At 41.8% G+C, this 14,530-nt stretch overlaps 1 protein-coding gene across 5 annotated transcripts in view; it reads left to right on the top strand.

The window, feature by feature from the left end:
* AASS (aminoadipate-semialdehyde synthase) overlaps positions 1–14,530 on the top strand; it is a 61,299-nt gene that overhangs the window by 41,331 nt on the left and 5,438 nt on the right. For all 5 annotated transcript variants that reach the window (XM_042923191.1, XM_042923183.1, XM_042923197.1 and 2 more), the window contains 5 exons: positions 3,533–3,643; positions 3,736–3,844; positions 4,719–4,859; positions 10,800–10,967; positions 14,083–14,178. In XM_042923191.1, coding sequence (XP_042779125.1) covers positions 3,533–3,643; positions 3,736–3,844; positions 4,719–4,859; positions 10,800–10,967; positions 14,083–14,178 — 625 coding nt within the window. The remainder of the gene's footprint in view (positions 1–3,532; positions 3,644–3,735; positions 3,845–4,718; positions 4,860–10,799; positions 10,968–14,082; positions 14,179–14,530) is intronic.

The raw sequence follows: 14,530 nt of genomic DNA, 5'->3' as shown, positions 1-14,530 counted from the left end.
CTTTCAACTTTGTATGGTTGGAACCACTCAGTCTGTCCTCATTTGTGGCTGCCTTCTTTCTTTAACACTGTGATTGTGAGAGTTGTTTGTGTTGTTGCTTATAATTATAGTTTATTCATTTTCATTGCTATGTAACATTCCATTGTGTGAATATACCATTATTATCCATTTGACTGTTGATGGGTGTTTAGATTGCTTCTGGAATTTGGCTATTATGAATTGTGTTGCTGTGAACATTTCAGTATTTGTCTTTTGATTGCCATATGTATACATTTCTATTGGAAATCTATCTAAAAGTGGAGCTGCTGGGTCAGAGGTCTTCATGTTTCATTTATTTTGGTGGCCATTTTATCCTTTGAACTTATAAAGTTTAAGTGAACATAAGTAGGTTCTCTAGCCTTATGACCATTTTTTAGTCTTATCATAGGAATAGATCTTGAAATATAGCTTTTATTACTGATAAAAATGCAGATCTAACTTCTAGGTACAGAGCTACATGAGAGTCACTCTATAATTAAACCTAGTTTTGAAATACCAAAGTGATGAGAATAAGCATTTATTCTTAGAATATGATTTTTCCAAGATGGACGGAAGAAAATTACCTGCTCATCCATAATTAAGTCATTTTCATAGTTAGATTAGATTAAAATGATATCTTGGGAGGAAGTTCTGTGATGTTCTACTTTAAAGAAAAAAGGGGCTGCAAAAACACAATGAGGTAATTCTGTGTGGGAACGTGTGCATTATCTCTTGATGTATTTAAGTTAAAGTCTCACTTTAGGCACTTAAAATATTATTCTATTTATACAAATTTAATGTGCAATAATTTTTATTCGGCAAATATTCACCAATGACCATGGACCTTGACTATCAGTGATGTGATTATGATTCATAATGGAATGTTCTAACGTCCTGAATAAAACAAAGAAATCTGTTTTACCACACATAGGTACCTAAATAAAACATTTTTTTCTTTAAAGAAAGACAACATATAAGACACACTTGGAATTAAATCTGAAGCAAAATATGACAAAATAATAATCTATTAATATGTTGCAAAATTTAAAATTTAGCAAACTGGTGGCCTTGAATAAGATTTAGCATTAACAGAATCTGTTTTATATTTAGTTTTTCTCAGTTGGTTGAGTTTCCATGCTGAATAGTGTTAATGTTGTTGAACATCCTGTACCATTCTTTCAATAATTTAAAATTTTTTTAAGTTGGAGAAGGAGTGTTTTGATGAAAACACAGTGGTCACCAAAATAAAATGAACAAAGAATATGTTTCACAAAAAAATTCATAATAGTATGTCAAATCCTCATGGTTTTAATTTTGCAATTCTAGTTTTTAATGATTTAATGCAAAGTAGTAATTGAGTTTCATAAATTACTTTGAAAATTCCATATGTATTTTGTGTATGTTTTAATAAGTGGCATTTCCAACTATTTGGATTAATTGGGTTTGAGTCAACTCAAATAACTGAAGAGGTATGTCCCTTTGAGTAGGTACTATATTACATACTCAGTGAGTTATGAATGCAAATCCTTTTGTCTAAAACAGGCACCATTAATCAAAGTCCTGGCATTCTAGTTCTCAGCATATTATTCGGTTAGTGCAGATTATGCCAGAGTTTAAAAATGTTATTAGATCTTGATAAAGTTTTTATCAAGAAAGGCTTTAATGTGGGGAATGTGGGGAAAAAATCCCTACTTAATTTTTAAGATGATGCCATGGTACATTTTCTGTGAATATTTTTCCAACAGAATCTTGCAACTATTTTGTTCATGGGCTTTTAGAGGCTACTGTGTTTAGCAATAATTCTTTGTGATTAAAAAAGCCAAAAAACAGGGGCGCCTGGGTGAGTCAGTCGATTAAGTGTCCTACACTTGATTTCTGTTCTGGTCATAATCTCATGGTTTGTGAGATTTGTGGTGACAGGGCGTAGCTTGCTTGGGATTCTCTCTCTCTCTTTCTCTCTCTCTCTCTCTCTCTCTGTGTTTATCTCTCTCAAAATAAATAAATAAGCTAAAAACCCCAAAAGACAGACATTAAGAGTTTTCCTATTGATACTGGCAAAATAGGTACACAATTGTATTCCATATGATCATAAATCTAAGTAGCAATACTTCATTAAAATTTTGTTTTAATGTTTATTTATTTTTTGAGAGAGAGAGTGAGACGGAGTGCGAGTGGGGGAGGGCCAGAGAGAGGGAGACACAGAACCCGAAGCAGGCTCCAGGCTCTGAGCTGTCAGCACAGAGCCCGACGTGGGGCTCGAACTCACGGACCGCGAGATCATGACCTGAGCTGAAGTCGGATGCCCAACCGACTGAGCCACCCAGGCGCCCCTAAGTAGCAATACTCTACTAACCTGAGGAGGCATACGTATCTCAGAGGTGGTTTATTGTTTTGTTTTATATAAAATAGAGAAAATCTGAAGTTTGCAGGATGAATTTGTCAATTACAGTGATGTAGTGTGATAATGTTTATAAGTTTGTACTTACATTTTCATTGTACTATGTAGATTGCTTCAGCAAATAGGCAATAAGCTAGTAGAACTTGACTATTATTATGCAGTTGACAGGATGTTTTATTATTCCTTGGATAGAATATGACTATGTTCATTTATATTAACATTTATGGAAATTTATTTTATTTTTTGTGATTGTGTTGTCCCAGTGCCAAATTAAAACACCAAAGCCAATTTTTTAAAAAACCTGATTGAAGTTGAGTTTTGAGCACAGTTTCATTTTTTGCCTAGCATATAGACTTCTAGCCATTTTGATAGCCTTTACACCAATCAATGCCATTAAAGCTTGTTTCCTCCTTTGGACCTTCCTAGATTCTATTCTGTAATGTAACATATGGGTCACTTTGACTTAGTTTAACCTAACCTGATGGCCATTTGGGAAATGTGGAGGAAAAAGAAAAGCAACCTTATCTTTTAGTAGGGTATCCAAGACAGAAAATCATAGAACTATAAAGATGAATGGAACAAATCCCATTAAATGTTACCAAAAAAAAAAAAACAAAAACAAAAACAAAAAAAAACCCAAAACAAAAACAAATAGCTGAATGAATGCAGAAGAAGGAGATCTGGCTTTGGGGGAATCTGAGAGAGTTTCTTGGAGAAGATACCTTTTCAGACATTTCTTTATGGAGGGTATGGCCTGGATGGAGGTGAGTGGGTGGATGTAATATTCCAAGTAGAAGGTATAGTGAGAGTAAAGTTTCATAGCTAGAAAAGTACGGACTGTGAGTGGAGAATTACAATAACTTCTTTGGTTACCATATATGGTTACCGTATTTGGTTTATGAACCAGATTGAGGGAGAATAATGGAAAGGTTAGGTGAGGGTCAATTGTGAAGGGTTTTAAATGGGATAATAGGATGAATTTATTCTGTAGTTCTTGAGGAGTCACTGGTCATCTTGGAGAGAATAAGTTAATCAGAGTGATAGCTTCAGTGCCGTTCAAGACATATTGGAAGGTAGGCTTGGGAAAGTTTCTGATAGTTTCTCTCTGTTTTTAAGCTTGTTGCCTTATGCATTGCATCCTCTTGTGGCCAAGGCATGCATCACAAGCAAAGTTAACATGATCACCGCAAGCTACATCACACCGGAACTAAAAGAATTAGAAAAGAGGTAAGTTCTAGTCATTTTCAACAAAGTAGTTCCATGACATTGTTTTTATTTTGTATCCAACTTTTTCTTCTTCCTCTTTCTGCCTGTTGTAGTGTGGAAGATGCTGGCATCACTGTTATTGGCGAACTGGGACTGGACCCTGGTCTTGATCATATGTTGGCAATGGAAACCATAGATAAGGCCAAGGAAGTGGGAGCCACGGTGAGCCCAGTTTACACCCAAAGGTCCATTTAGGAAAATATTAAAAGGTCCCGATTTTTGTGTACAGAAATAATCTTTTTGTAATTTTGATTAAGGAAGCTATTATATTCTAACTCATACTTTGACTTGAAATTTCAAGTAAAATCCTGTAACTTCAGAAATATCTGTGTGATATAACAATGTTCAAGGCTTAAACAACTGATTTTTAGAGAAATAGATGCTACCACAATATTTTGGTTTAATGAAAGGTTTTAGACTACTTTGGAGATTCTATAATAATGTTTGACTTTTAAAAGTGGGAAAAATTCTTTGGATTATTGTCAAACTTTTGGTTTATGAAGTATCTTTTACACATGAGAAAGAACTATTGGGTATGAAAATGTGACGAGTCAGATTAAATGCTTTAGGTTATATATTTAATATGTATGTAGTCAAATGTAGAATCAAATTATAATTATCTATTATATAAAGATTATATTTTATATTCATTATATATTAATACTAATTAATTATACTTGTATATTTTAAAATATATAATCAAATTATAATCAAATATGTCATTTGAACACAAAAGTCAGGAGGAACTGACCAAGCAGAATTGAACTAATAGTTGGATTTTTAATTAGCAAACTGTTGGTCACAGTCTCCCGTGGATTTTAAAAATGAATACATAAAATGTAACTGACTTGATCAAACAATGTTTGGCTCTAAGAATGTGCTTTTGAAAGCCTTTGTAACTTTAAGGGAAAAAAAATCCAGCAAGTTTACCTCATTTGCCCAGTTTTTGTCATCGTGTTCATTTAATTACTTAGATACATCAATCTACCTTACTTAATATTAATCCTCTTCAATTTATTGTTCCCTTACTTTACAGATTGAATCTTATATTTCCTACTGTGGCGGGCTTCCAGCCCCGGAACACTCGGACAACCCTCTGAGATACAGATTCAGCTGGAGTCCAGTGGGAGTTTTGATGAACATAATGCAGCCCGCCACCTACCTGCTCAACGGAAAGGTGAAGGATTATCAGCAAAGCTTTAGAGATATGAACCTACAGTGACCGTCTCACGAAGTCCAAAGTCTTTCTCCCTGATACAGGCCCTTTGACAGTGGCTGCGCGTCCTCCATTCCCTCCTCCACCAGTGTTTCCCAGTGGGTATTTTCTGTTCCACTCAGTGTGGTCTACTTGCTGTTCCCCGTGAAGCCTGTGCTCATTCTTTCCACTTCACCCTCTTGCGAGGTGTTTCTGCAATTTGAAAACTCACTTCTCAACTTCTCTGCACGTATAAAAACGGGTCACCTTGTGATTTCTTTCAGTAGGAAAGACATTTACCGAGTCCTAAATATGTGCTGAGTCACTACTGTGTGCAAGGCACCAAAGGTTATCCCACTGAGTGAAGTTCTTGACCTCGGAGGACTCACAGCTAGAATGGAGAGTTTGGTGGGTCAGGGAAAGAAACTAACTTTCTTTCCCAGCTGTTGTGTGCCAGAATGGAAGAGCTCTCCAAGTTCAGTGTCAAACCCAGATCTTTTACCAGATTGCCTCATGGCAGGTAAGACAGACAGTAGGATAAGTGGCTAAGATCCGGTGGGAGAAGTTCTAGGGTGTGCAGATGAGAGGGCAGTTGATTTGACCTTGGTGAGGACGGGGAAGAAGAAAGTTAGCAGAGAAGACAAGATGTGCTCGGCCTTGAAGGATGAGCAGGTGCCAGCTGGGCAGGGACGCCGTCAGCCTAACTGTGCTGAGCGCCAACCTCACTTGATTCTTATGACCATCCTAGTGGGTGGCATAAGAAGCATAGCTAACTCAGCCACAGTCTAAGAGACTGCAAGGGGCACAGCCAGTGCCCGTATTGCACTTGTCCGCCTTCATAGTTCATGCCCTAGCTATAAGGAACGAGTCTTGCAAAGAGCACATGTGACTAGACTGAGGGTTTCTTCTTAACTGTTGTGATCTAGGCACCTCCTTGTCCCTGGCTCCAGCCCTGCAGGGGGTGGTGAATTATGTCACCAGCTGTGTGTCTTACAGAGATTCTTCAAGCAGCAGTTTTCTGAATCCCCAGTGTATCTGATTTAAACATATTTTGTGTACAAAGGAGTAAATTGAAAGAATTTCTCAAGACACAAAGTGAACGTTATTATCAGTTGTTGTCCTCTGTGCCTATGATGTACAGAGTATACATCGCAACCTTAGGTGTGCATTGGAAATCAACAGAGCGGTTTGAAAAATATTGATGCCTGGGCGCATCCCTAGAGATGCTGATTTGCCTGGGTTTGGGGATCTTCAAAGACTCCCCAAGTGATTCTAACGTGCAGCCGAATTTGAGAAGAGCCGGTTTGGTGACCAGAGGATCATAGCTGCACTGAAAACAGTCCCAAACAAGCAGGACACTTTGATGCTAGAAAGATACATGCACGTGTTTCGCGATATGAAACAGGACCCCTGTGTTCTGGTCCCAGTGCCGACTTCCCTCACAGTGCCACCAAAGTCCAGGCAGTTGTCAAGGTCCATCAGGCATCAGCCTCCTAATGGTAATGTGGCCACTGATGTCTCATCTAGCTCTCCAGTCCTGAGAATCATGAAGGTCCGGGCCCGAAACAGTCTGCTGTTCTGCCGAACACATCCTTATATGCCTCCGCCTGCCTCCTGTGGCATTTAGCGGCTCCTTCCACCACCTGCTGTCCTGGAAAAGAGACCAGGCCATGTTTGGTTTACACTAACATGTGGATGCAGGGAAAATTCTTGCTTCCATTGGGCAAATGCTTGTTTTCGGGAGGCCATATAACTGAAAAGATGACCATGGACGGGTGAGCAGAGCCTGTGTGAGAGAAAGAGCCGGGGCTTTGATGGTAGTGGGCCTGGCTCTGTGCTCTCGCTCTGCCCTTTGCCAGCTGGTGGCACTAGAACCATCCCCGAATCTCTCCGATCTTTGGGCTGCTTGTCTGATGCCAAGCAGAATCATAGCAGCCACGTAGGGTACTTGCAGTAGGGCTCACTGAGGCCAAAGAGACGGCAATCTGCCTAACGCACGTTCTCAGGCAAGGCGTAAAAATTAGCTGCATAAAGAAATTGATCGTGGTAGGTGCTCAGGAAAAGCAAGAGGTTATTTCCAGGCAGCAGAAGTTGTACATATTGAATTTGAAGTTTTTCCTTTTCATCCTCAACTTCTTTTGTAAAAAAGGAATGCTTTTGCATCTCCCTGACTGTGGAGGAAGCCAAGAGAAAACATGAGGGCTTTCTTTTCTTTGCTAAAAATGATACTTTTTTCAAGGTCCCGCTCAAGTTTCCTCTTGTGGAGACAGCTTTTCCTGACCACTCCAACCCCCATTCACTCTTCTTTTGTCCAGACTCCCACACTTTGTCTGTGTAAGAATTTTCCGGATGCTGTATTATTCACTCAGTAATTCAAGTGTATCTGTCTGTCTCCCAACCCAGATTGTTAAACTTCTTAAAGCCTCTCTTATATTCTTGTCCCTCCATCCCCTCCACCACTCTCACCGCCCCCACAGAGCAGGCCTTATATAATTCAGGGAATCATAATGGAGGGTCAGGTGACCTCTCTGGCTTCTGCTTAAAAGTTGAAGCCTTAAACTTTTCCAGCAACTCAGGCAGTGGCCTATGAAATAGGACATATCTCATTGTTCCACATCCTTGCAGAATTTCCAGCCACTGGCACCATTCTTAACTTCTAACTTCTAATCCTATTTCTTTTTTTTTTTTTAAGGTTTATTTATTTTTTAGAGAGAGAGAGAGAGAGAGAGAGTGGGGGAGGGGAAGAGAGAGAGGGAGACACAGGATCCGAAGCAGGCTCCAGGCTCTGAGCGGTCAGCACAGAGCCTGACATGGGGCTGGAACCCACAAACCATGAGATCATGACCTGAGCTGAAGTTGGACGCTTAACTGGCTGAGCCACTCAGGAGCCCCTTTCTAATCCTATTTCTAACAAATATGATTCCCTTCTACATATCTGGAAGACAGTGGCTATGTCTTCTCTTAGTTCTGTTTTGTCTATGGGTGGTGGGACATTGGTGGGACCTGAGGGTGATATGGCATCATCTCCTTCAGCCTCCTCTTCTAAACTACTCGCAGTGAAACAGATATTCTCCAGATCATGCTTACTCTGAAAACTCAGCTCTGAGGTAGGTTTTGTAGCTTTCTTCCCGTTGCTTGCTTGCCCCTACCTGGACTGCGGCACCCAACCCTCCTTTGTAGGAAGAGCCACAGCTCTTCATTGCCTCCAGCCATTTTGAATGCAGTTTGCGGGTGTATCACTGGTGCCATAATGTGGAAGGTTACACCGTGTCAATCAGTAGCCTTCTCAAAATAGTGATCCACAGATAAGTTCAATTAAGGGGACAGTGTGGTGTAGTAGAAAGAACGTAGACGTTGGAGTCAGATAGACCTGGGCTCCAAACTGCCTCTGGGTGACTCTCAGTCCCAGTTTCCACCTCTGAACAATGGATTATTGCATGAATTGAAGGTAATGTATATAAGGCACTTAGCACAAAGCAGGTCCTGAATAAATGAACTGTCTGTGTAGTTCCTGTGTTCAGGTGTCTAGTCAGTTTAGCAATCAAGCTTATTGTCGGTCAGTGGTTGGGAGATGTGTGGGTGTGGCTGCGTGTGTGGGAAGGGCTGGATTTAGGGCAGTCTGTGGCAGCCGTGGGTAAGGAGCCAGTGTTTCTGTTGGCAGTCGGTGCTGGGTGTGTGCGTTGTCGAGTCAGGCAAAAATGCATATTCTCTGCCAAATAGATAAATATGTCATTCTTTATCCAGGCCATTAATAAGATATTAAACAGGATAGGGCATATTAATGAACCCCACGATATGCCACTAGACATACGACTCTGTATGAATATCACAGGACACATGATTACCCAGTAATTTTTTGGATCAGGTAGTTTTGGCAGTTTTCAATCTCTCTAAATGAATCATTATTATTCAGCTGATATTTCCCTGTTTTCTTCCGAGGATCTCCTGATAAACTTATGAAGCAGCTGACTGACTTCTGATTAGTAAAGTGCTGGAGTATAGTAGTTTTTATTGTCTTTTTCTTTAAAACAATTTCCTCACCTTCAAACAAGCAAACAAAACGTTAGAATTGCTGTAAGTCATAGAAGTGAGATGTGTGTGGAGACCCTAAAGGTTAACGTTTGCTTTCTTATTAGATTTCTTTTAAATTTACAATTCTGATAGAAAAAAAATCTGTTTGAAGGCAATGGTACAGAATTGGTCCCTCTGGAAATGTTTACTGTCCAGAGGAGTTTCCTAAGGAAAGTAAATGAGAAGCTTTCCTCACCTCGCTCAGCCTGTCACTCTTGGAATTTTAGTGGTGCTTGGTGCTTGGTGCTCTGCAAACCCAAGACTTTTAACTGCAGGGATGCCTCCAGGCCTGACGCCAGTCAGCATCGCCCGTTTCTTCTGGGCCTTCGGCTACCCACACACACATTTCCGTTTTCTCTCTCAGACCGAAGCACGTGCAGAACCCATCTACAAATAAACTCCAGGGATCTTAGCAGAAGACTCTTTGGGGTAGTTTTGTGCAGCCGCAGACCCGTGGTGGGAAGCCGTTTCTAGTGGTGCAAGGGGATGAACCCAGTTCCGGCAGCTACGACCCCCTCCCCACCCCCCACCCCCCCCCCCCCAGCCCTGATTTGATCCCTCCGGGATGTCTTCCATCATCTCAGGGATGATCATAAACCTCGCAAGCCGAAAGAAAACTTTAGTCCTTTTGTCACAGTCAAAGGGAAAAACCTGCATGAGTGCATTTTGGGTGTGTGATGGGGGAGGGGGTGGGTAAGAGGATTTTAGAGTGAAATCAGAAGAGCTTGGGAATCGACTGAATTCTCAGCAGCAGTAAGACCAGGGGGTGGCACTTCTGTGGGGTTTCTCTGTCTGTTCACACGTCGTCTCTCTTGTAAGCGGACTTCTCTCCTGTTCCCCGTCCCCAGTGCACACCCATAGGTTGACTTGTCTAGGCTGTGAGCTCCTTATGGTCGTTCTAGCGCCGCTGCTGGCACTTGGTGGCCATTCGGTAAATGTGTGTTCATGAACCGAGGGAATGGAGACAGAAATTGCAACTTCTTCATCACTCTCCTTCCCTCCACAAGGAGTGTGATCCCAGCACGTACATGGTAGGTCCCCCGTTACCGCTAGCAGTGACAGAAATGCACAAGACTGGTGCCCGATGCTCGGCGTTCAAAGAGGGATGTAAGTGAAGAATGAAGTGAAAATATCGCTGTTGTCATTGGAGCATAGCCATTTATTTATTTTTAGTTTTTGTGTTTTATGGTTGGTTTATTTTTATTTTTTAAAATTTATTTGTTGATAGTCAAGTTAGTTAACAGAAAGTGTATATTGGTTTCAGAAGTAGAACCCAGTGATTGATCACTTAGGTGTAACACCGAGCTGGAGCACAGCCCTTTAAAATTTCCATTGCTTTCAGCTCACCGAAACCCTAACGGGGCGCTCTTCAGTGCCATCTTATCCAGATTTAAGTCGGATTTTATTTTATTTTTTTAAATGTTTGTTTATTTTTGAGAGACAGAGTGAGAGCGCACATGAATGGGGAAGGGGCAGAGAGAGAGGGAGACACAGAATCCCAAGCAGGCTCCAGGCTCTGAGCTGTCAGCACAGAGCCCGACTTGGGGCTGAAACTCACGAACGGAGATCACGACCTGAGGCGAAGTCCCACGCTCAACTGACTGAGCCACCCAGGAGCCCCTTAAGTTGGATTTTAAAGCTTGGGAGAATAATGGCCTTTTGGACTATATTAGTTCAATAGCTTAGGTATGAGATGTCAATTATGGTAGTTTCATTAAAAAAATTTTTTTTTTCAAATCCTCTACTGCTTTCTTTTAAAAATTTGATTTTATTTTTTAAGAAAATAATGCAGATGAGTCCACAGGGAGCACAATATTGTAACCCCATCCGTGCCCTTTCAATGTTCTTCAGGTTGTGAATGTCGCAGGGGGCATCTCCTTTCTTGATGCAGTGACCCCCATGGATTATTTCCCCGGATTAAATTTGGAAGGCTATCCTAACAGAGACAGTACGAAATATGCTGAGATTTACGGCATCCCATCTGCGCACACTCTGCTGCGGGGGACACTGAGATACAAGGTAAGCAGCTCTATTGGAGATGAAACCTGTTGCCTGTTTTTAGGTAAGTGAAGTGTACACGTAATGTTTCTTAGTCATCAAAATAATTAAGACAGTAGGCCAGGCTGGAATCTGTTTTCTCAGGATTCTTTTGACTGAATGTTTTAGGAGACTATTCAAAATGGCCTGAGCTAAGAAAGAATTTTTGATTCATGGGGAGTTTGGCAGGGGGACAGGTGAAGGGTCACCTTAAGGTGTAGCAAGATTTGGGGCCCAGTGACCTTATGGGGACTCGGTTTCTCTTCACCTCTCAGCTCTTCCCGTATGTGCTGGCCGCAGTTCCAGGCTCCACACAGTGGCAGGGTGGTGGCAGCATCCCCAGCATTTTTGGTTCAAATCCAGTAGGAATTAAAAAGCATATCTTCATAGCTAAAAACACCATTTTTGTCTCAGCCCCTGAAGTCACTGGGATAAAATACACCCATCAGCCTTTGCCTTTGCTTCACTTCCCTAAAGCTGAAGATGTAGTCATCGCCACTTTCCACAAAGTAAATCTGAAATGTTTTTTAGCACAGAATGGCATGTAGATTCTGGGAGCATAAACACAAATGCCCACCACACACTTATGTATTAATAACAAGAGTAGTGGCACATATGACCAGATTAAGACAATCAGTGTTAACAGTTTCCTAGGGCTGTTTTAACGAATGGCTACAAACCAGGTAGCTTAGAACAACAGAAATTGACTCTCTCACCTTTCTTGAGGTAAGAAGCCTGAAATCAAAGTGCGGGCAGGGTTGGTACCTTCTGGAGGTTTTGAGGGAGAAACTGTCCCATGCCCCTGTCCTCACTTCTGGTGGCCGCCTGCAATTCTTGGTCCAGTCTCTGCCTCGGTCTTCATATCACCTCCTGTTTGTGTCACTGTGTCCTCTCTTCATCTTGTAGGGACACCATTCATTGGATTTAGGATCCACCTTAAATGTAGATTAGTTTCATCTTGAGATCTTTAACTGACTATATCTGCAAATATCCCAAAAAGGTCATACTCTGAGGTTCTGGGTGGATGTGAATTGTGAGGGAGACGCTATTCAGCCCACTCCAACCAGCATCCCTAACATACGTACCTCTCTGAAAATCAGAAATCTGATTCCAGGTCTCGGTGCCCTGTGAGATTTCCTGGTGAGGGCAGAGACGGGATTCGTCTTGTGTGTGTGATCCACCACTCACTAATCTTTTCTCTGGAAGATGGAAGGCACACGCGTCCATCAGTGATAACCCCTCCATTTTTGTGCACACTTTCTCCTTGCTCTTACTGTTCACTGGCTGTTACTTTTGCCCAGAACCTGCTCTCCCAGAGATCTGCACACTCTCCTTCAGCTCCTTTAGGACTTTTCTTAGTGATGCTTTCCAAATCATGTTATTAAAGATCACAGCTCCCTCATCCAGGACTTTTCCTGTCCCCCTTCCTCACATGGGGAAGGCATCAGGAATCGTTGAACACGGGTGGTATTATTTCTGTGTGAACAAAGTTCACGTAAGAGCAGAGGTTGTTTGCACAGTGTTGGCACATGAAGTGTGGCTTCTGGTTTGCCTTGTGTCTCCGTGTCTAACTCCTGTTTATTCTTAAAGACAGACAGTCACTGCATTTCTTACTCGTTAGAGCTTCCTTTACATTTATTGGCACCGAGCAATTGTGTCTCAGCACTTTTAGTTAGGTTTTTATGTACATTTTTCTTATCTCCTGAAATAGATTGTATGCTCGTGGAGGGCAGGTAGGTGCCTGTACTCCTCTGAATGTGATGTCCTCACTGACCAGGAATCAAATGAGATGTGGCTGATAGCAACCTATGGTCTAGGAACCATGGGTGTTCGTTCCACAAGCCTGTAAACACAGCAGAAACTCTAGTCTGAAATGAAGTCATAACATCCTCAGTACTGGCAGATTTCTTGATTCTGTTTTCTTTATTTTGTTCCAGGAATATGAGTGGTCACATTTTGGGGGGTCCGGGAATTAGGATTTTCTGATAGCTTTAGATATAGTCTCTTGGCAACATGAAGACCCAAGAACAGAGAATTGTAAGAGTTTTAATAATGAATAAAGCTCTCAAGGATGTGTATGGATAATGGCTGTTCCCACAGAACCCCAGAAGATGGAAGATGTTGCAGTGTCCACATCCATGAGGGTCACCATTCAGGGCAATGCCAGCAGCCCTTCAGTAACCTGAATATTCTTTCCAGTATTGGATATGAGACACTATCATCTGAGTATGACAGGGAGGCTTTGGCTACTCTCCTGAACCTGCCTGTTACCTGCTTGTCCTCGCAGAGCCAGCTTGCTGTCACCTTCCCAAGGGATCTTTCTCAGCTCCTTCTTGACACCCCTCCCCCACATTGGTGTGATTTCAGAAGAAGCTCTCTGATTCCTACCTCTCTTCCTGCTACCTATATCCATTAGGATAGTGGCTCTTAATCAGTAGAATGGGGGGGGCGCCTGGGTGGCGCCTGGGTGGCGCCGTCGGTTAAGCGTCCGACTTCAGCCAGGTCACGATCTCGCGGTCCGTGAGTTCGAGCCCCGCGTCAGGCTCTGGGCTGATGGCCCGGAGCCTGGAGCCTGTTTCCGATTCTGTGTCTCCCTCTTTCTCTGCCCCTCCCCCGTTCATGCTCTGTCTCTCTTTGTCCCAAAAATAAATAAAAAACGTTGAAAAAAAAATTAAAAAAAAAATCAGTAGAATGGATTATCTGCTTTTGGGTGATAATATTCTTACAAGCTCCTTCTTTCATTATAAGAGAGGGAACCGTTCTATTAAATACGATTCTGCTGAACTGAAAGCACATAACACAGGAGGAAATTTGCCCCTCTGCTGCCAGAAAATACCCCTCCCTTGTTACCTAGAAACAGAAGTAAAGACCAAAGTCTTTCAAGGTCTGTTATGTAAACCAGCAGAATTGCTGTGACACTCTTGATTCCCCTCTGAACCTGAAGGTGTTTGCATCCATATACGGGCAATTCAGATGAATACTTTAAGCCTGTTTTCTAAGTGAATTACAAAGACAGATCCCTCTTTTCAAAAAAGCTTTTTAATTTTTTTCTTTGAAAGGAAAAATTTCATTTACTACTTCATAATTCTTTTTATAGGGTTATGCCAAAGCTTTGAATGGATTTGTAAAACTGGGTCTCATAAACAGAGATCCATTTCCTGCCCTTCGACCTGAGGCCAACCCTCTCACCTGGGTGAGTGACTCCAGAGTTATATGCTGTTTGCTGTTCTTCAGAAATGGTCAGATTTGAACTTTGGTTTGGACCAGCAAAATTACCCATTCTGTGGCTTATGTGCAGGAAGATGAACCATGACCCCCAGACCCTCTTTTCTTCCCCTGTTATGGAAGAATGGAAAGATCATGGGCCTGACCCACTGGGCTTATTTCTTCCAGCCACTTGTACTACTTGATTGCTCCTTCCACCCTGAGAAGAGGTGGATTTAGGCTCTGGGCTCTACCACTTGTCTAACTGGTGACCCAGTGACAGGAGTTAAACTTGGGCCTCCTGGAACTGATAAACTGGGAGAGCTACTGGTGGTGTCACA

This window comes from Panthera leo, chromosome A2 (genome assembly GCF_018350215.1).
Source record: "Panthera leo isolate Ple1 chromosome A2, P.leo_Ple1_pat1.1, whole genome shotgun sequence".
NCBI classification, from domain to species: Eukaryota; Metazoa; Chordata; class Mammalia; order Carnivora; family Felidae; genus Panthera; species Panthera leo.
Note: the sequence above shows the minus strand (reverse complement) of the source record. Positions and strands in the feature narration are given on the sequence as shown.